Raw genomic sequence first — 26,791 nt, forward strand, 5'->3', positions numbered from 1 at the left:
TAAATTGTTTCTTACATTTTTCACATGTATATATATGTATGTGTGTGTGTGTGTGTATATGTGCGTGTGTGTGTGTATGTGTGTGTATGTGTATATATATATGTATATTATCCCTGGGGATAGGGGTGAAAGAATACTTCCCACGCATTCCTCGCGTGTCGTAGAAAGCGACTAGAGGGGACGGGAGCGGGGGGCCAGAAATCCTCCCCTCCTTGTATTTTTTTTAACTTTCTAAAATGGGAAACAGAAGAAGGAGTCACGCGGGGAGTGCTCATCCTCCTCGAAGGCTCAGATTGGGGTGCCTAAATGTGTGTGGATGTAACCAAGATGTGAAAAAAGGAGAGATAGGTAGTATGTTTGAGGAAAGGAACCTGGATGTTTTGGCTCTGAGTGAAACGAAGCTCAAGGGTAAAGGGGAAGAGTGGTTTGGGAATGTCTTGGGAGTAAAGTCAGGGGTTAGTGAGAGGACAAGAGCAAGGGAAGGAGTAGCAGTACTCCTGAAACAGGAGTTGTGGAAGTATGTGATAGAATGTAGGAAAGTAAATTCTCGATTAATATGGGTAAAACTGAAAGTTGATGGAGAGAGATGGATGATTATTGGTGCATATGCACCTGGGCATGAGAAGAAAGATCATGAGAGGCAAGTGTTTTGGGAGCAGCTGAATGAGTGTGTTAGTGGTTTTGATGCACAAGACCGGGTTATAGTGTTGGGTGATTTGAATGCAAAGGTGAGTAATGTGGCAGTTGAGGGAATAATTGGTATACATGGGGTGTTCAGTGTTGTAAATGGAAATGGTGAAGAGCTTGTAGATTTATGTGCTGAAAAAGGACTGATGATTGGGAATACCTGGTTTAAAAAGCGAGATATACATAAGTATACTTATGTAAGTAGGAGAGATGGCCAGAGAGCGTTATTGGATTACGTGTTAATTGACAGGCGCACGAAAGAGAGACTTTTGGATGTTAATGTGCTGAGAGGTGCAACTGGAGGGATGTCTGATCATTATCTTCTGGAGGCTAAGGTGAAGATTTGTATGGGTTTTCAGAAAAGAAGAGTGAATGTTGGGGTGAAGAGGGTGGTGAGAGTAAGTGAGCTTAGGAAGGAGACTTGTGTGAGGAAGTACCAGGAGAGACTGAGTACAGAATGGAAAAAGGTGAGAACAATGGAAGTAAGGGGAGTGGGGGAGGAATGGGATGTATTTAGGGAATCAGTGATGGATTGCGCAAAAGATGCTTGTGGCATGAGAAGAGTGGGAGGTGGGTTGATTAGAAAGGGTAGTGAGTGGTGGGATGAAGAAGTAAGAGTATTAGTGAAAGAGAAGAGAGAGGCATTTGGACGATTTTTGCAGGGAAAAAATGCAATTGAGTGGGAGATGTATAAAAGAAAGAGACAGGAGGTCAAGAGAAAGGTGCAAGAGGTGAAAAAAAGGGCAAATGAGAGTTGGGGTGAGAGAGTATCATTAAATTTTAGGGAGAATAAAAAGATGTTCTGGAAGGAGGTAAATAAAGTGCGTAAGACAAGGGAGCAAATAGGAACTTCAGTGAAGGGCGCAAATGGGGAGGTGATAACAAGTAGTGGTGATGTGAGAAGGAGATGGAATGAGTATTTTGAAGGTTTGTTGAATGTGTTTGATGATAGAGTGGCAGATATAGGGTATTTTGGTCGAGGTGGTGTGCAAAGTGCGAGGGTTAGGGAAAATGAGTTGGTAAACAGAGAAGAGGTAGTAAAAGCTTTGCGGAAGATGAAAGCCGGCAAGGCAGCAGGTTTGGATGGTATTGCAGTGGAATTTATTAAAAAACGGGGTGACTGTATTGTTGACTGGTTGGTAAGGTTATTTAATGTATGTATGACTCATGGTGAGGTGCCTGAGGATTGGCGGAATGCGTGCATAGTGCCATTGTACAAAGGCAAAGGGGATAGGAGTGAGTGCTCAAATTACAGAGGTATAAGTTTGTTGAGTATTCCTGGCAAATTATATGGGAGGGTATTGATTGAGAGGGTGAAGGCATGTACAGAGCATCAGATTGGGGAAGAGCAGTGTGGTTTCAGAAGTGGTAGAGGATGTGTGGATCAGGTGTTTGCTTTGAAGAATGTATGTGAGAAATACTTAGAAAAGCAAATGGATTTGTATGTAGCATTTATGGATCTGGAGAAGGCATATGATAGAGTTGATAGAGATGCTCTGTGGAAGGTATTAAGAATATATGGTGTGGGAGGCAAGTTGTTAGAAGCAGTGAAAAGTTTTTATCGAGGATGTAAGGCATGTGTACGTGTAGGAAGAGAGGAAAGTGATTGGTTCTCAGTGAATGTAGGTTTGCGGCAGGGGTGTGTGATGTCTCCATGGTTGTTTAATTTGTTTATGGATGGGGTTGTTATGGAGGTGAATGCAAGAGTTTTGGAAAGAGGGGCAAGTATGAAGTCTGTTGGGGATGAGAGAGCTTGGGAAGTGAGTCAGTTGTTGTTCGCTGATGATACAGCGCTGGTGGCTGATTCATGTGAGAAACTGCAGAAGCTGGTGACTGAGTTTGGTAAAGTGTGTGAAAGAAGAAAGTTAAGAGTAAATGTGAATAAGAGCAAGGTTATTAGGTACAGTAGGGTTGAGGGTCAATTCAATTGGGAGGTGAGTTTGAATGGAGAAAAACTGGAGGAAGTGAAGTGTTTTAGATATCTGGGAGTGGATCTGGCAGCGGATGGAACCATGGAAGCGGAAGTGGATCATAGGGTGGGGGAGGGGGCGAAAATTCTGGGAGCCTTGAAGAATGTGTGGAAGTCGAGAACATTATCTCGGAAAGCAAAAATGGGTATGTTTGAAGGAACAGTGGTTCCAACAATGTTGTATGGTTGCGAGGCGTGGACTATGGATAGAGTTGTGCGCAGGAGGATGGATGTGCTGGAAATGAGATGTTTGAGGACAATGTGTGGTGTGAGGTGGTTTGATCGAGTAAGTAACGTAAGGGTAAGAGAGATGTGTGGAAATAAAAAGAGCGTGGTTGAGAGAGCAGAAGAGGGTGTTTTGAAATGGTTTGGTCACATGGAGAGAATGAGTGAGGAAAGATTGACCAAGAGGATATATGTGTCGGAGGTGGAGGGAACGAGGAGAAGAGGGAGACCAAATTGGAGGTGGAAAGATGGAGTGAAAAAGATTTTGTGTGATCGGGGCCTGAACATGCAGGAGGGTGAAAGGAGGGCAAAGAATAGAGTGAATTGGAGCGATGTGGTATACCGGGGTTGACGTGCTGTCAGTGGATTGAATCAAGGCATGTGTATGGGGGTGGGTTGGGCCATTTCTTTCGTCTGTTTCCTTGCGCTACCCCGCAAACGCGGGAGACAGCGAAAAAAAAAAAAAAAAAAGTTTCTTTGCTCTTTTTTTACCTTGCTCTACTAATTCCATACTCTCTTACACCTTCCAAATAACAGCTCATTATGGTGCTGCTTTTGTCTCCACAATGCATCCCCCATTTTTTCTCAGTGTCTGGCATCTCTTACTGAACCACTTATCTTTTTTCTAAAATTTTATATTAATAAGTAGCTGAAGGTATCCATGTTCTATCTCCATAATTGCAGACAATGCAGATTCTTCCTTAACAGTGATATTTGTTGTGGCTATGGAACTCTATTTCTCAACTTACATTCTCAAAGAAATTGTTTAGCTCTGTGCACTATCAATGATTGTATTTCCTCTTAGTGTTACTGGATTCCACCAGCTTGTGGTTACGCTGCAAGTGAAAAGTCACCTGCAGTAAGGTTGAATGAGCAGAGTTTAATCTCATCAAGGAACTTCTCATGTTAAATGAGTGTAGCTTTTCTCTGCTATTGGCTGAAGCATAGCCTTCAAGCTACTGAAACCCATGGAGGAGTCCTTTAGGCTCTGCAATAATAATAATAATAATAAATAAATCATAAATGGAAATGGTGAAGAGCTTGCAGATTTATGTGATGAAAAAGGACTGGTGATTGGGAATACCTGGTTTAAAAAGAGAGATACACATAAGTATAAGTATGTAAGTAGGAGAGATGGCCAGAGAGCGTTATTGGATTACGTGTTAATTGATAGGCGCGCGAAAGAGAGACTTTTGGATGTTAATGTGCTGAGAGGTGCAACTGGAGGGATGTCTGATCATTATCTTGTGGAGACGAAGGTGAAGGTTTGGAGAGATTCTAAGAAGAGAGAATGTTGGGGTGCAGAGAAAGGTGAGAGTAAGTGAGTTGGAAGGAGACTTGTGTGAGGAAGTACCAGGAGAGACTGAATGCAAAATGGAAAAAGGTGAGAACAGAGGACGTAAGGGGAGTGAGGGAGGAATGGGATGTATTTAGGGAAGCAGCGATGGCTTGCGCAAAAGATGCTTGTGGCATGAGAAGCGTGGGAGATGGGCAGATTAAAAAGGGTAGTGAGTGGTGAGATGAAGAAGTAAGATCATTAGTGAAAGAGAAGAGAGAGGCATTTGGACGATTTTTGCAGGGAAAAATGCAAATGAGTGGGAGATGTATAAAAGAAAGAGGCAGGAGGTCAAGAGAAAGGTGCAAAAGGTGAAAAAGAGGGCAAATGAGAGTTGGGGTGAGAGAGTATCATTAAATTTTAGGGAGAATAAAAAGATGTTTTGGGAGGAGGTAAATAAAGTACGTAAGACAAGGGAACAAATGGGAACATCAGTGAAGGAGGCAAATGGGGAGGTGATAACAAGTAGTGGTGATGTGAGAAGATGGAGTGAGTACTTTGAAGGTTTGTTGAATGTGTTTGATGATAGATGGAGTGGCAGATATAGGGTGTTTTGGTCGAGGTGGTGTGCTAAGTGAGAGGGTTGGGGAAAATGATTTGGTAAACAGAGAAGAGGTAGTAAAGGCTTTGCAGAAGATGAAAGCCGGCAAGGCAGCGGGTTTGAATGGTATTGCGGTGGAATTTCTTAAAAAAGGGGGTTACTGTATTGTTGATTGCTTGGTAAGGTTGTTTAATGAATGTATGACTCACGATGAGGTGCCTGAGGATTGGCAGAATGCTTGCATAGTGCCATTGTACAAAGACAAAGGGGATAAGAGAGAGTGCTCAAATTACAGAGGTATAATTTTGTTGAGTATTTCTGGGAAGGTATATGGGGGGGTATTGATTGAGAGGGTGAAGGCATGTGCAGAGCATCAGATTGGGGAAAAGCAGTGTGGTTTCAGAAGTGGTACAGGATGTGTGAATCAGGTGTTTGCTTTGAAGAATGTATGTGAGCAATACCTAGAAAAGCAAATGGTTTTGTATGTAGCATACATGGATCTGGAGAAGGCATATGATAGAGTTGATAGAGATGCTCTGTGGAAGGTATTAAGAATATATGGTGTGGGAGGCAAGTTGTTAGAAGCAGTGAAATGTATTTATCGAGGATGTAAGGCATGTGTATGTGTAGGAAGAGAGGAAAGTGATTGGTTCTCAGTGAGTGTAGGTTTGCGGCAGGGGTGTGTGATGTCTCCATGGTTGTTTAGTTTGATTATGGATGGGGTTGTTAGGATGGTGAATGCAAGAGTTTTGGAAAGAGAGGCAAGTATGCAGTCTGTTGTGGATGGGAGAGCTTGGGAAGTGAGTCAGTAGTTGTTTGCTAATGATAGTGCTGGTGGCCGATTCATGTGAGAAACTGCAGAAGCTGGTGACTGAGTTTGGTAAAGTGTGTGAAAGAAGAAAGCTGAGAGTAAATGTGAATAAGAGCAAGGTTATTAGGTACAATATGGTTGAGGGACAAGTCAATTGGGAGGTAAGATTGAATGGAGAAAAACTGAAGGAAGTGAAGTGTTTTGGATATCTGGGAGTGGATTTGGCAGCAGATGGAACCATGGAAGCGGAAGTGAATCATAGGGTGGGGGAGGAGGCGAAAATTTTGGGAGCGTTGAAGAATGTGTGGAAGGTGAGAACATTATCTCGGAAAGTAAAAATTGGTATGTTTGAAGGAATAGCGTTTGCAACAAATGTTATATGGTTGCGAGGCGTGGGCTATGGATAGAGTTGTGCGGAGGAGGGTGGATGTGTTGGAAATGAGATGTTTGACGACAATGTGTGGTGTGAGGTGGTTTGATCGAATAAGTAATAATAGGGTAAGAGAGATGTGTGGTAATAAAAGGAGTGCAGTTGAGAGAACAAAAGAGGGTGTTTTGAGGTGGTTTGGTCACATGGAGAGAATGAGTGAGGAAAGATTGACCAAGGGGATATACGTGTCAGAGGTGGAGGGAACGAGGAGAAGTGGAAGACCAAATTGGAGGTGGAAAGATGGAGTGAAAAAGATTTTGAGTGATCGGTGCCTGAACATACAGGAGGGTGAAAGGCGAGCAAGGAATAGAGTGAATTGGAACAATATGGTATGTCGGGGTCGACGTGCTGTCAATGGATTGAACCAGCGCATGTGAAGCATCTGGGGTGAATAATGGAAAGTTCTGTGGGGCCTGGATGTGGAAAGGGAGCTGTGGTTTCGGTGCATTATTACATGACAGCTAGAGACTGAGTGTGAACGAATGTGGCCTTTGTTGTCTTTTCCTAGCGCTACCTCCCGCACATAAGGGGGAGGGGTTGTTATTTCATGTGTGGTGGGGTGGCGATGGGAATGAATAAAGGCAGACAGTGTGAATTATGTACATTGTGTATATATGTATATGTCTGTGTGTATATATATGTATATGTTGAGATGTATAGGTATGTATATGTGCGTGTGTGGACATGTATGTATATACATGTGTATGCGGGTGGGTTGGGCCACTCTTTTGTCTGTTTCCTTGCCCTACCTCGCTTACGTGGGAGACAGTGACAAAGCAAAATAAAATTCTTTCTTTTCTTTCATACTATTCGCCATTTCCCGTGATAGCGAGGTAGCGTTAAGAACAGAGGACTGGGCCTTTGAGGGAATATCCTCACCTGGCCACCTTCTCTGTTCCCTCTTTTGGAAAATAAAAAAAAAACACTCCCTTCCCTTTTAGTCACCTTCTACGACACGCAGGGAATACGTGGGAAGTATTCTTTCTCCCCTATCCCCAGGGATAAAATAAATATATAAATAATAATAATAATAACAATTCATGGATCTGGAGATGGCATATGACTGGGTGGATAGAGATGCTTTGTGGAAGGTTCTAAGAGTATATGGTGTGGGAGGCAAGTTGCTAGAAGCAGTGAAAAGTTTCTACAAAGGATGTACGGCATGTGTACGAGTAGGAAGAGAGGAACGTGACTGGTTCCTAGTGAATGTCAGTTTGCGGCAAGGATGCGTGATGTCTCCATGGTTAATTTGTTTATGGATGGGGTTGTCAAGGAGGTGAATGCAAGATGTTTGGAGGGAGGGGCAAGTATGCAGTCTCTTGTGGATGAGAGGGCTTGGGAAGTGAGTCAGTTGTTGTTCACTGATAATACAGCACTGGTGGCTGATTCGGGTGAGAAACTGCAAAAGTGGGTGACTGGGTTTGCTAAAGTGTGTGAAAGAAGAAGGTTGAGAGTAAATGTGAATAAGAGCAGGGTTATTAGGTTCAGTAGGGTTGAGGGACAAGTTAATTGGGAGGTAAGTTTGAATGGAGAAAAACTGGAAGAAGTGAAGTGTTTTAGATATCTAAGAGTGGATTCATCAGCAGATGGAGCCATGGAAGCAGAAGTGAGTCACAGGGTGTGGGAGGGAGTGAAGGTTCTGGGAGCGTTGAAGAATGTGTGCAAGGCGAGAAAGTTGTCTCAGAGAGCAAAAAAGGTATGTTTGAAGGAATGGTGGTTCCAACAATGTTATATGGGTGCGAAGCATGGGAATTGATAGGGTTGAGTGGAGGAGGGTGGATGTGTTGGAAATGAAATATTTGAGGACAATATGTGGTGTGAGGTGGTTTGATCAAACAAGTAATGAAAGGGTAAGAGAGATGTGTGATAATAAAAAGTGTGTGGTTGAGAGAGCAGAAGAGGGTGTGTTCAAATGGTTTGGACACATGGAGAGAATGAGTGAGGAAAGATTGACACAGAGGATATATGTGTGAGAAGTGGAGGGAAGAAGTGGGAGACCAAATTGGAGGTGGAAGGATGGGGGGATGCTATTTTGTGTGTAGTGGGGTGGTGACAGGAACGGATGAAAGCAGCAAGTACGGATATGTATATGTGTATATGTGTATATGTCTGTGTATGTATATGTATGTATACATTGAAATGTATATGTATGTATATGTGTGTGTGGGCATTTATGCATATACATGTGTATGTGGGTGGGTTGGGCTATTCCTCGTTGGCGGTTAAGTATAATAAAATATGAAATAATAATAATAATAATAATAATAATAATAATAATGATAATAATAATAATAATAATAATTATTTTTATTATCATTATTATACTTTGTCGCTGTCTCCCATGTTAGAAAGGTAGCACAAGGAAACAGATGAAAGAATGGCCCAACCCACCCACATACACATGTATAATACACAAACGTCCACACACGCACACATCCATACCTATACATTTCATGTATACATATATACATATATATACATACGCAGACATATACATATATACACATGTACATAATTCAAACTTGCTGCACTTATTCATTCCCGTCGCCACTCCATCACACATGAAATGACACCCCCGTCCCCCCGCACGCGCGCAAGGCAGCGCTAGGAAAAGACAACAAAGGCCCCATTTGTTCACACTCATTCTCTAGGTGTCATGTATAATGCACAGAAACCACAGCTCCCTTTTCACATCCAGGCCCCACAAAACTTTCCATGGTTTACCCTAGACACTTCACATGCCCTGGTTCAATCCACTGACAGCACATCGACCCCAGTATACCACATCATTCCAATTCACTCTATTCCTCGCATGTCTTTCACCCTCCTATATGTTCAGGCCCCGATCACCCAAAATCTTTTTCACTCCATCCTTCCACCTCCAATTAGGTCTCCCACTTCTCCTCGTTCCCTCCACCTCTGACACATATATCCTCTTGGTCAATCTTTCCTCACTCATTCTCTCCATGTGACCAAACCATTTCAATACACCCTCTTCTGCTCTCTCAACCACACTCTTTTTATTACCACACATCTCTCTTACCCTTTCATTACTTATTTGATCAAACCACCTCACACCACACATTGTCCTCAAACATCTCATTTCCAACACATCCACCCTCCTCCGCACAACCCTATCTATAGCCCACACCTCGCAACCATATAACATTGTTGGAACCACTATTCCTTCAAACATACCCATTTTTGCTTTCCGAGATAATGTTCTCACCTTCCACACATTCTTCAATGCTCCAAGCACTTTCCCTCCCTCCCCCACCCTGTGACTCACTTCCGCTTCCATGGTTCCATCCGCTGCCAAATCCACTCCTAGATATCTAAAACACTTTACTTCCTAGAGTTTTTCTCCACTCAAATTTACCTCCTAACTGACTTATCCCTCAACCCTACTGCACCTAATAACCTTGCTCTTATTCACATTCACTCTCAGTTTTCTTCTTTCATGCACCTTACCAAACTCAGCCACCTGCTTCTGCAGTTTCTCACCTGAATCAGCCACCAGCGCTGTATCATCAGCGAACAACAACTGACTCACTTCCCAAGCCCTCTCATCCACAAGAGACTGCATACTTGCCCCTCTCTCTCTCCAAAACTTTTGCATTCACCTCCCTAACAACCACATCCATAAACAAATTAAACAACCATGGAGACACATTACAATAATAATAATTATATTAATGATATATATATATGTGTGTCGGAGGTGGAGGGAACGAGGAGAAGTGGGAGACCAAATTGGAGGTGGAAAGATGGAGTGAAAAAGATTTTGTGTGATCGGGGCCTGAACATGCAGGAGGGTGAAAGGCGGGCAAGGAATAGAGTGCATTGGATCGATGTGGTATACCGGGGTTGATGTGCTGTCAGTGGATTGAATCAGGGCATGTGAAGCGACTGGGGTAAACCATGGAAAGCTGTGTAGGTATGTATATTTGCGTGTGTGGACGTATGTATATACATGTGTATGGGGGTGGGTTGGGCCATTTCTTTCGTCTGTTTCCTTGCGCTACCTCGCAACCGCGGGAAACAGCGACAAAGCAAAAAAAAAAAAAAAATTAATGATAATAATAATAATAATAATGATAATTTGAAAGGATGAAGAAGTTGCTTGTGAGTGACTAAGAAAGGCATTTAGGCAGTAATTAAAGGGAAGGTACACAAATAATTGGGAGATGTATAAGATACAGTGGCAGGAGAGCAAATGAGAATTGGGGTGAGTGGTTATCGATATATTTCAGAGAGAACAAGAAGATGTTTTGGAGGTAGGTTAATGATGTGTGAAAAACAAGAGAACAAATTGGAAAATCAGTGAAGGGGGTAAAAGGGGTGGTGGTAACAGGTAGTGATGCGATGATGTATTTTGATGGACTGCTGAATGTGTTTGATGACAAGGTGGTAGATACAGAGTGTTTGGGTGAGGGTGTTATGCAAAGTGAAAAGGATATGGAGGATGGTTTGGTGAAGAGAAAAGGGGTGGTAAAAATCAGATGTATGATGAAGTGTAGCAAGGCAGCTGGATTATATGGTACTGAAGCTGAATTCACTAAGAAAGAGTGTGACTGCATTGCCAGTTGAGTAGTTAAGATTTTCAGTGTTTTTATGGATCATTGTGAGGTACCAGATGATCAGCGGAATGCATGTTTAGTGCCGCTGTATGAAGGTAAGGCAAGGGAGGGTGACTGTTTAAACTCCAGAGGTATGAGTTTGTTAAGTGTACATGTTAAGTGGTGCAGGGGGGTAGCGACTGAGAGGTTAAAGGCATGTACAGAGCATCGGATTGGGTAGGAGCAGTGAAGTTTCAGAAGTGGAAGATGTGTGGATCAGGTATTTGCTTTAAAAAATATGTGTGAGAGATACTTAGAGAAATGGGTGGATTTTTGTGAGGCATTTATGGATCTGGAGAAAACATATGGCAGGGATGATACAGATGCCTTGTGTATACAAGGTGTGGTATGAAGAGTTGTTGGAAGCAGTAAGAAGTTTTTATCAAGGGTGTAAGGCATGTGTATAAGTAGGAAGAGAAGAGAGTTGAATGGTTCCAAGTGAAGGGTGGTCTGCAGCAGGAGTGTGTGATCTCATCATGGATCTTTAATTTGTTTTTGGATGGGACAGTGTGGGAGTTAAATGCAAGACTTGAAGAGGGGCATGTGGGGGATGAGAGGGCCTGGAAAATGAGTCAGTTGTTGCTTACTGACAATGCAGCACTACCAACAGATTCAGGTGAGAATTTGCAGGATTTAGTGACCAAGTTTAGAAGAATGTGCAAAAGGAGGAAATTGACAGTAAACCTGACTAAAAGCAAGGCTATTAGGTTTAGTTAAGTTGAGGAAAAGGTTAGTTGGACTGCAAGTCTGAAAGGAGCAAACACGGAGAAAGTGAGGTGTTTTAGATACTGTGGACATGATAGTGAATGGAACCATAGAAGAGAAAGTGAGTCATAGGTAAAGTGAGGGGGCAACAGTTCTGCGAGTACTGAAGAATGGATGGAGAGATTGTTATCCGGGAGAGCAAAAAAAGGTGTTCGAAAATGCAGTAGTCCCAACATTACTATATGGAAGTGAAGCAGGGGATATAGATAAGGCTGTGTGGAGAAGGGTGGATGTGTTGGAAATGAAATGCATGAGGAAAACATGTGGCATGAGGTGGTTTGATCAAGTAAGCAAAGAAAGGGTGAAATGTGTGGGAATAAAAAAAGAGTGGCTGAGAGAGCTAAAAAGGATGTGCTGAAATGGTTTGGACATATGGAGAGAATGAGTGAGGAAAGGTTGACAAAGAGGATATATGTGTCAGAAGTGGAGAGAACAAGGAGAACAGAGAGACCAAATTAGAGATGGATAGATGGAGTGAAAAAGATTCTGAGCAATTGGGGTCTCAACATCCAGGAGAGTGAAAGGCATGCATGGGATAAAGTGAACTGGAATGATGTGGTACATGGAGGTCAAAGTGCTGTCAACAGACTAAACCTGGGTATGTGAAGCATCTGGGGTAAACCATGGAAAGGTCTGTGAGGCCTGGTTTTGGATAGGGAGCTGTGTTTTTGGTGTACTGCACATGGCAGTTAGAGAATTGATGTGAGAAGATACAGTCATTCTTCACCTGTTTCTGGCATTATCTTGCTGATATGGGAAATAAAGATCAAGTATGAAAGAAAAAAAAAATTACTATAATAATAAGTGGGAGGCTGGAAATGCAGCCCCTCTCCTTCTTGTATTTCAAATTCTAAACGTTGGAAAAAAAAGAAGCCAAGTAAGAAGTGCTCATCTTCCTTGAAAGCTCAGTTTGGGGTGTCTGATTGGGCTTAGGTGTAACCAAGATGGAAAAAAAAAGGAGAGACAGGTAGTATGTTTGAGGAAAGGAATCTAGATGTTTTAGCTCTAAGTGAAAAACAGATGAAGGTTAAGGGGGGAAGAATGGTTTGGGAATGTCTTTGGGAGAGAGCTGAATAGCTCTTCTGCTGAATGAGTTGTGGGAGTGTGAAAGAGTATAAAGAAGTGAGTTACACATGGCTGTGGGTAAAAATGAAGGTGGATTACAAGAAAATAGTGATTATCAGTGCTTATGCACCTGGTCATGAGAAAAATGAAGAAGAGAAGTGAGTGCTTTATGAGTAGCTGAGTGAGCGCATCAGTGATTTTCATGCGAGAGATTGAGTAGTAGTGATGGTTGATTGCATGGGGTTTTCAGTAAGGTGAGTAAAAATGGTGAACAGCTTTTGGGGTTGTGTTTTGAAAAAACACTGGCAATTGTGGGAACTCAGTTTAAGAGTATATGTGGATGAGTATGAAATTACAAGTGTGGGCATTTCTGGATTTCATACTAATTGACAGGCATGCAAAAGAGACTCTTGGATGTGAATGAGAAAGGGAAATATTGGAATGTTACATCATTACTATGTATAGGCAAGGGTTAAGATTTGTAGAGCTTTTCTGAAAAGAGGAAATGATATGAGTTAGAGGAGGGTGGTGAAAGAAAAAAGCTAAAAAAGGACCTGTGTGAAAAAATACCCGAGTCTGAGTGTAGAATGTCAAAAGAAGAGTTGATGAAACTTTGGGAGTAAGTGAGAAATATGAGGTATTTAGGGTAGCATTGCTGTGATGTGTGAGAGAAGTGTGTGGTATGCAGAATGTGGGAAGTGGGCAAGTGAGAAAGGAGAGTGTTTAAACTACAGAGGTATTTGTTGAGTGTACTCAGTGAGTTGTATGGGAAGGTGGTGACTGAGAAGGTACTGGCATACAAAGAGCATCGCACTGAGGAACAATGTTGTTTCAAGTGTGGCAGAGGATGTGTGGATCAGGTGACTGCCTTGAAGAAAGTGTGTAAGAAATATTTAGAGAAACAGGATTTGTATATGGCATTTATAGACCTAGAGAAAACATATGATAGATGCTTTGAGAAAGGTGTTACAAATATATTGTGTGGTAGGAAAGCTGTCAAATGCAGCGAGGTGCCTTTATAGAGTGAGATGTGTATGGAAGCAGGTAGAGAGGAGGTTGAGTGGTTCAAGGTAAAGCTGGGTCTCAAGCATTGGTGTGTGATATCACTAAAACTGTTTAATTTGTTGATGGATGGGGTGGTGAGGGAGGTGAATGCAAGGGCCTTGAAGAGAAACAGGTATGTGGTCTGTTCAAGGTGAGAGGGACTTAGAAGTGAGTCAGTTGTCGTTCACTATAGACATGGCACATTTGAGTGAGAAACTACAAAGTTGGTGTCTGTGTCAAGAAGAATGTGTGAAAGGAGAAAGTTGAGAGCAAATATGAATAAAAGTAAGGTTATTAGGTTTAGCAATGCAGTTTGAAAGAGAAAACCCAGAGGTAGTGGGTTTTTTGAACTACTTGGGAGTGGACATGACTGCAAATGGAACCTGGGAAACAGAAGAAATGCATAGACTGGGTGAGGGAGCAAAGGTTCTGGAAGCATTAATGAATGTGTGGAAAGACAGGTCACTATCTGGAAGGCAGAAATGGGTATGTTTCGAGGTACGGTAGTGTTGTATGTTTTCTTTTTTTTAAGCTGAGATGGCATGGGCAGCAGAAGCCCTAATCAAGGCCATTCCATTAATGGAAAGAGGGGCAAGTATGAAGTCAGTTGGGGATGAGAGAGCTTGGGAAGTGAGTCAGTTGTTGTTCGCTGATGATACAGCGCTGGTGGCTGATTCATGTGAGAAACTGCAGAAGCTGGTGACTGAGTTTGGTAAAGTGTGTGGAAGAAGAAAGTTAAGAGTAAATGTGAATAAGAGCAAGGTTATTAGGTACAGTAGGGTTGAGGGTCAAGTCAATTGGGAGGTGAGTTTGAATGGAGAAAAACTGGAGGAAGTGAAGTGTTTTAGATATCTGGGAGTGGATCTGGCAGCGGATGGAACCATGGAAGCGGAAGTGGATCATAGGGTGGGGGAGGGGGCGAAAATTCTGGGGGCCTTGAAGAATGTGTGGAAGTCGAGAACATTATCTCGGAAAGCAAAAATGGGTATGTTTGAAGGAATAGTGGTTCCAACAATGTTGTATGGTTGCGAGGCGTGGGCTATGGATAGAGTTGTGCGCAGGAGGATGGATGTGCTGGAAATGAGATGTTTGAGGACAATGTGTGGTGTGAGGTGGTTTGATCGAGTGAGTAACGTAAGGGTAAGAGAGATGTGTGGAAATAAAAAGAGCGTGGTTGAGAGAGCAGAAGAGGGTGTTTTGAAGTGGTTCGGGCACATGGAGAGAATGAGTGAGGAAAGATTGACCAAGAGGATATATGTGTCGGAGGTGGAGGGAACGAGGAGAAGAGGGAGACCAAATTGGAGGTGGAAAGATGTAGTGAAAAAGATTTTGTGTGATCGGGGCCTGAACATGCAGGAGGGTGAAAGGAGGGCAAGGAATAGAGTGAATTGGAGCGATGTGGTATACCGGGGTTGACGTGCTGTCAGTGGATTGAATCAAGGCATGTGAAGCGTCTGGGGTAAACCATGGAAAGCTGTGTAGGTATGTATATTTGCGTGTGTGGACGTATGTATATACATGTGTATGGGGGGGGTTGGGCCATTTCTTTCGTCTGTTTCCTTGCGCTACCTCGCAAACGCGGGAGACAGCGACAAAGTATAATAAAAAAAATAAAAATAAAATATATATGGGGATAAGAGAGCTTGGGAAGTGAGTCAGTTGTTGTTCGCTGATGATACAGCGCTGGTGGCTGATTCATGTGAGAAACTGCAGAAGCTGGTGACTGAGTTTGGTAAAGTGTGTGAAAGAAGAAAGTTAAGAGTAAATGTGAATAAGAGCAAGGTTATTAGGTACAGTAGGGTTGAGGGTCAAGTCAATCGGTAGGTAAGTTTGAATGGAGAAAAACTGGAGGAAGTAAAGTGTTTTAGATATCTGGGAGTGGATCTGGCTGCGGATGGAACCATGGAAGCAGAAGTGAATCATAGGGTGGGGGAGGGGGGCAAAAATCCTGGGAGCCTTGAAGAATGTGTGGAAGTCGAGAACATTATCTCCGAAAGCAAAAATAGCTATGTTTGAAGGAATAGTGATTCCAACAATGTTGTATGGCTGCGAGGTGTGGGCTATGGATAGAGTTGTGCACAGGAGGGTGGATGTGCTGGAAATGAGATGTTTGAGGATAATATGTGGTGTGAGGTGGTTTGATCGAGTAAGTAATGTAAGGGTAAGAGAGATGTGTGGAAATAAAAAGAGCGTGGTTGAGAGAGCAGAAGAGGGTGTTTTGAAATGGTTTGGGCACATGGAGAGAATGAGAGAGGAAAGATTGACCAAGAGGATATATGTGTCGGAGGTGGAGGGAACGAGGAGAAGTGGGAGACCAAATTGGAGGTGGAAAGATGGAGTGAAAAAGAGTTTGAGTGATCGGGGCCTGAACATGCAGGAGGGTGAAAGGCGGACAAGGAATAGAGTAAATTGGATCGATGTGGTATACTGGGGTCGACGTGCTGTCAATGGATTGAATCAGGGCATGTGAAGCGTCTGGGGTAAACCATGGAAAGTTGTGTGGGGCCTGGATGTGGAAAGGGAGCTCTGGTTTCGGGCATTATTACATGACAGCTAGAGACTGAGTGTGAACGAATGGGGCCTTTGTTGTCTTTTCCTAGCGCTACCTTGCACACATGAGGGGGGAGGGGGATGTTCTTCCATGTGTGGCGAGGTGGCGATGGGAATAAATAAAGGCAGACAGTATGAATTATGTACATGTGTATATATGTATATGTCTGTGTGTGTATATATATATGTGTACATTGAGATGGATAGGTATGTATATTTGCGTGTGTGGACGTGTATGTATATACATGTGTATGGGGGTGGGTTGGGCCATTTCTTTCGTCTGTTTCCTTGCGCTACCTCTCAAACGCGGGAGACAGCGACAAAGCAAAATAAGAAAATAAAAAAATAAAAATAATACATATATATACTCTAGCCTGAGCTGGGTACCCATTTTATCGACAAACCCCTCTGGGTGGATGAAGAACTGGGTTGACTGTGGACTGACTACCGTAACCAGGATTCCAACCTATGTACTCAACCCTGGGTGGCCCATGAATACGTCACGGTCATGAACACTAACTGCTGCATCAATGTAAGGAAGAGTTTGAAAGTGCTGGAAATGAAATATTTGAGCACAAAAATATGTGGTGTGAGGAGGGTTGATTGCATAATTGATGACAGAGCAATAGAGAAGATGTGGTAATAAGAAGAGTGAGGTTAAGAAATTTAAACCGGGTGTGCTGAAATGGTATGGACAAATGTGAAGAAAAAGTAAGAAGTTGACGAAGAGGATATACAGCAAATCCTTAATTTACAGACTAATCAGGGGGAGGGGTGTCCATTAATGAGAAGTCCATCAAATTGAGAATGTAACCAATGAGCCATTCTTAAATACAATATACAGTTCATATACCTTCTTTTAAGTCCTCTATCACTTGATGCCATTTTGAAATGTAAGGATTGCAAAATCACTTAATGAAGTCACAATTCTCTGTATACAACCTGACCGCACAGTAGGGTGAGGCAGAGTGAGACCGAAACAAAGTGAGTATACCCCAAACTACCAAAAAACAAGTGTGATATGAAATGCAGATGGTGCATCGTTTGAGATTATTTATTTTCAAAATTTTTTGAATTACTATTAATCATTGTATCATTATTTGCCTGGTCTGTTAAATCTGAAATCTGCTACATTAGGGTTTATCATATGTCAAAAGTATAGGGGACAAGGAAAAAGGGGAGACAGAATTAGAGATAGAGAGATGGAATGAATATTATTTTGAGTAAGGGGGACAAAGTGAACTATAGCGATGAAGTATACTGGTGCTGACATGCTGTCAATGGGCTGAACCAGGGCATATTTAGCAGCCAAGAGAAAAGGTTTGTGGGGCCTAGGTGTGGATAGGCATCTGTGGTATCAGTGCATTATACATGAAAAAAAAAAAGGATGTGAGTGAATGAGGTCTTTTCTTTGTCTAATCCTGGTCCTAACTGGCTAATGATGGAAATGACAAACAAGCATGAAAAAATAATAACATCTCCCCTTCAAATCTGCTTTTGTCTAACCTTTTTATGTCCTCATTCAGCACATAGTTACACCAAAGCATTACAGGATAACTTTTACCACATGGTGTATCATACCTGATATATCAAATTTCCATGTTACTTTGAGTAAAGATAAAATCTAATGATAATGGGGTATTACTCCCTCAAATTCTAGTCTGCTTTGTGATATGCTGACACAGGAAATATATCTGTATACACTCTAAGACCTTGTGTCTCTATTAAACTCTTATGTCCAAGGGCACTGAAGTTCTCCCAGTCTATTTCTTTTTAATTGGAATCTTCCATTACGAGAACTTTACTTTGAAAAGTTAATGTCTTGTGGCTTCCTACACCACCCTGATTTTCTCCTCACTGTTATCACTGAATGTTTGTTCTACTTCATAAAAATTTTCAGGAGGATTGTAATTCAACACCATTATGCAAATCCAATATATCAGGCATACACAAAATTTCACAAATAACACCATTACATTAATGATGATTTAAGCTAGTACCAAAATACTATCAACCACTTTGCCTAACATCACCTATAATCAAATACACTGGAAAACATGACTAACAGAAATTACATAAATGAAGCCCAGCAAGAATTTGTACCAGGCAAAAGTGCACAAACATAACTCTTAATTTCTGACAATAACATTTATGAAACTCTTGCAAGGAAAAAAAATGAAAGCTCTTTCTAGATTTGCTAAATCACTTGACAATGTAAACTATGAGGTAATATTAGAGGAAGTGATAAAACTAAACATTACAGGCAAATTTGGAAAATGGATCAGTTTTTAACAGCAAAATTCAAAGTGGTGGCATATGGATCCGGTCTGAAGAAGAGGATGTTTTATTGGGAATAATACAACAAAAACAACAAGCATTACTGCTATTTGTGATAATGAATTCAGACAAACAAAGGAAGGTAAAAGTTGGTATGATTAAATTCTAAAGCCCAGAAGGAAGAAGGGGAAGACAAATGAAGTGCTTTGCAACTAACTGAGATCAAGAATAATGTGAATGATCCAAAAGCATCTCAGCATGGAAGATACAAGACTGTTAAGTCTGCAACAATATGTGAGAATGTATGAAAAAGAAAGAAAAAAATATATGAGTCCATCAACAAGCTAGAAAGATTATTCAATACAAGAAGAAATAAGAAACATATATGGAACAACTACAGACACAATAGAAAAATAGATAGTCCATGACATACCATGGATTGAAAGTTATGTGATACTCAAAGAGATATAATATTATTCATCATCTAAGACATGCAGTGAGTACAATGTGTTGGCTCTAAATTTCTAACAAAAATCTTGTCGCAGAACTTATTGGTAGGGACAGTTACTCTTTCCATTCTGTACAGTTTGAAAATCCCATCCATTGGTATTTTGTGAAACTTAATACTGACCCTGGTCAAGAAGGCCAGTCACCCTCCCCCATCATTTTCTCTTTCCCTCCTTGTTATCGTGTCACACTCTCAACATATTAAGTCAGATCTCATCTCTTTGGGAAGATATATTTTCACTTCTGCAAGATCTAATCTGTTTCCTTTAATCAATTTCTTGAATTCCTGCCACTTTCTTTTTGCTACCAGTCCATTTCCATTTATCAGTCTCAGTTGACACGTACTATTCAACCCTCTAAGATCCTCACACTGTTTGCTTCCTTTTCTAAACATTTAAGGTTTTCATACCCATACAGAAAATCTTTTTACCCCTACAGAATGAGACATAGGCAGCAAGGGAATAGATTCAGCTTGATAATGCCCACAGAGGGGGCTACTGATCCACATCTATCAGTGACAAGGGAGGGCCATGTTGCTTTCTTGTATGTCTTAATATTCATTTTTTCTACCTTAAATATTGATGGAATGACTATAATTTTGCTTTTATTCCTTTACAAAGATATTCAATAACTTTATACGTAACATTCATATATCTATCAGCAGAAAGTGGTAAACGGGATAACATTGACACAAACTAAGCACTTCCTTCCCCTGTCATGTCTGCAAGGTAACTGAGCGGCAGTGTCTTGTGGAAGCTTTCAGCACCCTATGCATTCCCACACCCTATCCCTATCCAGGACATAGCTTTGAAACTATGGCATAAATTTTCTCACTGAAGATATATGTCTAGTGAAGCTTCATGGACCTGCGAAGATACATGTCAGTAGATATTAAAGAGTTAACATTCAAGGCATCTCTAAACCAGCGAGAGGCTTGTCCCAGTTTCTAACATCTTTAGATGTCTCTGTTTTTATGTCTTATGACTAAAGTGTATTTCTTTCTCTTTCTTCCCCCAGTTTACCACCTCTGATGAATACCCCCTCAACATTCCTCCCTGTTAGCGACTTTCTAAGTTCCTCTTAGCTACAAAACTCCAAACTGAAAGTAATCATTACTAGTTGTCCCCTTATGTTTTAATTATTCCAACCTCTTCCCTTTGTTTCTTTTATCTCAGAAATTGTTTACATGTCTATAGCCTCTAGTAGTTTTCAAAATGAAAGTCTTCCCTCACTACTCTTTCTTCGCTCACTAGAATATGGTCTTTTCTGGTTCAAAAATTATATATGACCTGTGTTTACCTGTCTCCCACTTTGTCAGCTCCCAATTTTGGCACAACCAATGTAGTAGCTAAGCCCTGTATTACTGATTTTTAAATCCCATACCTGTGTTTTCTCCAGAGTCTGTTTACATTAACATGCATTGATTCTAATTACTGCACAATTCTCTAAACCTTCTATTGAATAAATTGCATATCTCCCTCACTGTTCTGTTTTTAACAGTACATATTACCCTCTCCATAGCTTCACTACTAAACTACTGTGCCTCATTTTCTGTTCCTCTGCACAGTCAATATCCTGTTTCTCTTCCTTGCCTCAAAAATACATCTTGTTCTGTTTCTTATTTTCTGAAAGTTTTTGGTCAATGTGTAATGGGCATCTCCTTTTGCTGATTTTTTTCATTGACAGGCATATACCTGATGCAATTTTGGGGGCTCTTTTATCCCTATAGCCTGGACTGGGTCCAGGCTGCAGGTATGGATTACTGGTTGACCAAAATGTTAGAAAACAATCTGCAGGCCCACATAGCCCCTACTTCCTAGCTGGTCTGGTTCATTTCATAGGTAATGTCCAGGGCCCTCTTATACTTCTCCACTGAGTATCCCATGGTGTTTCTTATGATTTCAGGCAAGGTGTTGAAATATCTGGATCCCTGGTTAAAGTGATTTGTTTTTGTGCATACTGCGTTCTGGATTTCAGGGGTAGTATTTTACAATCATCCATGTCTGTTATGCCAGTGGGAAGATATTTCTGCATATAAGCTGGGGACCATCTCTTGTAGGATTTTCCATTGATGCTCCTCTCCCATCTGCAATTTTACTGGACTCTACCTGTGAATGGCTACACTGTGAGTGAGAGACCAACGGCAGCGAGATTGTACAATTGTCAGCAGATGGAAAGGCGTACAGTCTCATCAAGGATACTCTTACTTCAAAAGAGTCCACCCTTTCCCTGTTCCCTCATGGCATACAACCTTGAAGTTATTGGAGTCTCATAAAAAGTGTCCTGGGTGTTATCATATCTCGAAGATATTCAAAAGAAATCATCTTGACCTTTTTCTTTGACAGGTTCCTCTAGAAGTGCCTTCTTTCCATCTGAATTTCTTCAACTGCTGTGTCTTTGTATTCATGCTCTTTGATATCAATTCTCAAGCGTTGTTGTGGAGCTGTAGATGCATCCCTCAAATTTATCAGTCAGTTCCATTTTGTTTATTGTGTGTGCAATATATAGCCACAATCACATCTGACAAAGGTTCATTTCTTCTATACTTCCTATATAATTCAATGATACTAATCACCCAGCTGACAAAAGTATGATCTTGCCCCAACACTATATTCCTATGGGTTGTGCAGATTGTCCAATTCTGAGAAATATATCTATTCACAATGTATAACTATAAAATCATAATAAGTGATGTTCAAATTCTGAGAAATCTGTCTATTCACATTGAATAACCATAAAATTTTTATGTGTGATATTCATGCCACTGCTAAGTACTTCCTCAGCAAAAAATAAAAGTAGGAGAGAAAAATAACTTGCAAAGTTAATCAAGAATGAAAGAATATATGACAAATGAAGCCATGAAAAACATATGTGGTATGAAAAGGTACTCATAAAAGTTACTATACTGAAGGTATGGGGAAACAGAAAAACCAAGAAGACTGACAAATTTTGAAAGTGGGCTGTTCAGGGTAAGGGTATTTCAAACAATAATGCTACAAAAATGACAAATGACGAACAACCAAGAAGCTAATTTGTTTGGGGAGAGTAAAAGTGAATGGAAAAATGTAGATCTCACCTGATGAATTAACTTTGTGGGCAAGTCAAATAAATGTCAAAAGTTCTAATATGAAAACTGTTTAATCTAAAACACTGCACATATGTTAAAGTTAAATCTGATTGGTTTGTGAGGATGCATGCACTTGATCCAACCCATGTTACTGGAACAGCACTATGAACACTTTAAAGTTAATTTGGTTAACCTAAGATTCTCCTTTGTGTGAATATGGCATATATCACCTTTCATGTAAAATAAATTTTCCACAATTATGGAGTATTTGTAAATGAAGGCACAAAAATAACAGTAAAATGAAACTGCACAAAGAACACTGATTGCATGATAATCAGGACAAAAATATCTTGAATTCTAACAAGGAAATTTTATTCAAAAAGTCATCAGCACTGGATAAAAAGTATGGGGTACAAGGTAACAGACGAGGGGCAGTAATGGAATGGATAAGTGGAAAGAAATGCTCTTCACCTCACTTCCTTCATAAAGTGCTTCCTTACTAAAACAATCACAGGTTCTCTTATATCTACAGTTTTCTATACATTTTCCACCTGATCCAACAAGTGAAAGTCCAAAAATTCTTTCCATCGTCTTATATATGAAATGTAAATCTGAGGAGCATCTGACTACTCTTAAGCCCAGGAAATTTGGCTGCATAAACAAATTATCATAATAGGAGCTTAACAATAGTATTCCTGTCATGCAAGAGCAAAAAGAACTGATACTGTGAGAGTCACTTATTTAGGAGATGCAGCCCAAGTTTTATGAGTATGGCAAATTACATTTGATTGTTTAAAACAATTCAGATATGTGTGCAAACATTTTTCTACTTCATATAACAGAATTACCATTTCTACATTAGCTTTGTTCAGACCTCATAAAATTCATTATTCAACTGCTGACCTCATGACAATATAGGACTAGCAATCAGATTTAAAAAGTGTTTAAGTGGATTAGTAATTTTGCTACTAATAATACGTTTCTTGGATGAATCATTAAACTACTACTTTAAAAAATCACAAGGAACAAATCCTACCCATCATTCTTGTGGAAGCTTAAAAAATGACTCATTAAGGTATTTCTTTGGGCAGCTCGATAAGGACATCTTGTACAAGCATATGGTTTTTCACCAGTATGAGTACGTATATGTGACTTTAAATTTCCTTTCTGAGAAAATGCAGCAGGACAGTGCGAACATATAAATGGCTTTTCTCCAGTGTGAATGCGTGTATGATTTATTAAGTTAATTTTTTTAGAGGTGAAATATTTACAGTAAGAACACTGATGAATCTTGCTGCTGGTCCCACTTCCATCTCTGTTTTGATGAACCCTCTTTGACTCCACCTGTGAGGAATAGCAACCTTAAATTCTAATACAAGAAAATCCTGCATAATAAACTAAATATTGCAATTAGCAAAATATTGGTATCAATTATAAAATACATATAAACAAACAAAATTAATTATCTTTATATGATTTCCTCCCCACTACATAAGAGATCCTTTAGAATGATATCCCACTCTCTCTCATCATTTCATCAATGAGAACTACCACCATCTTACTACTGGGCATTTTCTTCCAAATAAATATTCAGCAACACAAAAATTATCAAAATAATCTCTTCCAACAAGCACTGCTTTCTAATGTCTACAATCCTCACTCTGTTTACCCTCTGACATTACAATCACTTTTCACTATCCATTATCATAACTTGAGCTCTATTCAAAACCTGTTATTTCTCTCCTCTGTGGTGTTCCACAAGCATGAGAGATTCTCTAGGATACTCTTGAAAAATCATGGTTAGGATGGTGGAAGCCCTGGCCTTCCCTATCCCTTGCTTTGTACTCAACCATAGCAGTGGTAATCAATTGTTCTAGGCTCAACTTCTACTAATCAAACACTATCAAAGAAGTGAAATTATGGGCCTCCTCCTTCTGCCCTCTTGTCAGCACAAAATCCTTGAATCGAGTTCTGTTCAAGACATGTTACCAGACTGGCTTTTTCCATACTAAGTATTAACATCCTTTTTTTTTATTTAGTGCACTGGTTAACATTTTTCAATGATCATATATATATCTTTATGATTCATTTTACTTAATTGCTGTCTCCCACGTTAGCGAGGTAGCGCAAGGAAACAGACGACAGAATGGCCTAACACACCCACATAAACATGTATATACATAGATATTTATTTATTTATTTATTTTGCTTTGTCACTGTCTCCCGCGTTTGCAAGGTAGCGCAAGGAAACAGACGAAAGAAATGGCCCAACCCACCCCCATACACAATGTATACACACACACGTCCACACACGCAAATATACATACCTATACATCTCAATGTACACATATATATATATATGTATATATATACATACACAGACACATACATATATACCCATGCACACAATTCACACTGTCTGCCCCCATTCACTCCCATCGCCACCTCACCACACATGGAATACCTTCCCCCTCCCCCCTCATGTGTGTGTGAGGTAGCACTATGAAAAGACAACAAAGGCCCCATTCGTTCACACTCAGTCTCTAGCTGCCACGCAATAATGCCCGAAACCACAGCTCCCTTTCCACATCCAGGCGCCACACAACTTTCCATGGTTTACCCCAGATGCTTCACATGCCCTGATTCAATCCACTGACAGCACGTCAACCCCGGTATACCACATCGATCCAATTCACTCTATTCCTTGCCCTCTTTCACCCTCCTGCATGTTCAGGCCCCGATCACTCAAAATCTTTTTCACTCCATCTTTCCACCTCCAATTTGGTCTCCCACTTCTCCTCGTTCCCTCCACCTCCGACACATATATCCTCTTGGTCAATCTTTCCTCACTCATTCTCTCCATGTGCCCAAACCATTTCAAAACACCCTCTTCTGCTCTCTCAACCACGCTCTTTTTATTTCCACACATCTCTCTTACCATTACATTACTTACTCGATCAAACCACCTCACACAACATATTATCCTCAAACATCTCATTTCCAGCACATCCACCCTCCTGCGCACAACTCTATCCATAGCCCACGCCTCGCAACCATACAACATTGTTGGAACCACTATTCCTTCAAACTTACCCATTTTTGCTTTCCGAGATAATGTTCTCGAATTCCACACATTCTTCAAGGCTCCCAGGATTTTCGCCCCCTCCCCCACCCTATGATTCACTTCCGCTTCCATGGTTCCATCCGCTGCCAGATCCACTCCCAGATATCTAAAACACTTTACTTCCTCCAGTTTTTCTCCATTCAAACTTACCTCCCAATTGACTTGACCCTCAACCCTACTGTACCTAATAACCTTGCTCTTATTCACATTTACTCTTAACTTTCTTCTTTCACACACTTTACCAAACTCAGTCACCAGCTTCTGCAGTTTCTCACATGAATCAGCCACCAGTGCTGTATCATCAGCGAACAACAACTGACTCACTTCCCAAGCTCTCTCATTCACAACAGACTTCATACTTGCCCCTCTTTCCAAAACTCTTGCATTCACCTCCCTAACAACCCCATCCATAAACAAATTAAACAACCATGGAGACATTACACACCCCTGCCGCAAACCTACATTCACTGAGAACCAATCACTTTCCTCTCTTCCTTCATGTACACATGCCCTACATCCTCGATAAAAACTTTTCACTGCTTCTAACAACTTGCCTCCCACACCATATATTCTTAATACCTTCCACAGAGCATCTCTATCAACTCTATCATATGCCTTCTCCAGATCCATAAATGCTACATACATCAACTCTCCAGATCCATAAATGCTACATACAAATCCATTTGCTTTTCTAAGTATTTCTCACATACATTCTTCAAAGCAAACGCCTGATCCACACATCCTCTACCATTTCTGAAATCACAATGCTCTTCCCCAATCTGATGCTCTGTACATGCCTTCACCCTCTCAATCAATACACTCCCATATAATTTACCAGGAATACTCAACAAACTTATACCTCTGTAATTTGAGCACTCACTCTTATCCCCTTTGCCTTTGTACAATGGCACTATGCACGCATTCCGCCAATCCTCAGGCACCTCACCATGAATCATACATACATTAAATAGCCTTACCAACCAGTCAACAATACAGTCACCCCCTTTTTTAATAAATTCCACTGTAATACCATCCAAACCTGCTGCCTTGCCGGCTTTCATCTTCCGCAAAGCTTTTACTACCTCTTCTTTGTTTACCAAATCATTTTCCCTAACCCTCTCACTTTGCACATCACCTCGACCAAAACACCCTATATCTGCCACTCTATCATCAAACACATTCAACAAACCTTCAAAATACTCACTCCATCTACTTCTCACATCACCACTACTTGTTATCACCTCCCCATTTGCACCCTTCACTGAAGTTCCCATTAGCTCCCTTTTCTTACGCACTTTATTTACCTCCTTCCAGAACATCTTTTTATTCTCCCTAAAATTTAATGATACTCTCTCACCCCAACTCTCATTTGCCCTCTTTTTCACCTCTTGCACCTTTCTCTTGACCTCCTGTCTCTTTCTTTTATACATCTCCCACTCAATTGCATTTTCTCCCTGCAAAAATTGTCCAAATGCCTCTCTCTTCTCTTTCACTAATAATCTTACTTCTTCATCCCACCACTCACTACCCTTTCTAATCAACCCACCTCCCACTCTTCTCATATATATATATTTATTTATATTTATTTATTTTGCTTTGTCGCTGTCTCCCGCGTTTGCGAGGTAGCGCAAGGAAACAGACGAAAGAAATGGCCCAACCCACCCCCATACACAATGTATATACATACACGTCCACACACGCAAACATACATACCTAGATGTGTATGTATATATACAAATATACATAAATGTGTATGTATATATTTTTTCCCATG

At 40.8% G+C, this 26,791-nt stretch overlaps 1 protein-coding gene across 6 annotated transcripts in view; it reads right to left on the reverse strand.

Annotated features, from left to right (window-relative positions):
- Positions 1-26,791, reverse strand: part of LOC139755984 (uncharacterized) — a 522,691-nt gene that overhangs the window by 185,942 nt on the left and 309,958 nt on the right. The window contains exon 6 of one of the 6 annotated variants that reach the window (XM_071674880.1): positions 22,249-23,237. The exons of the other annotated variants lie outside the window; for them this stretch is intronic. Within the exon in view, the coding sequence (XP_071530981.1) occupies positions 22,926-23,237 (312 nt within the window). The 3' untranslated portion in view covers positions 22,249-22,925. Of the gene's footprint in view, positions 1-22,248; positions 23,238-26,791 lie in introns of those variants that run through there. 6 annotated transcript variants of the gene reach the window in all.

Source organism: Panulirus ornatus, chromosome 20, assembly GCF_036320965.1.
Source record: "Panulirus ornatus isolate Po-2019 chromosome 20, ASM3632096v1, whole genome shotgun sequence".
NCBI classification, from domain to species: domain Eukaryota; kingdom Metazoa; phylum Arthropoda; class Malacostraca; order Decapoda; family Palinuridae; genus Panulirus; species Panulirus ornatus.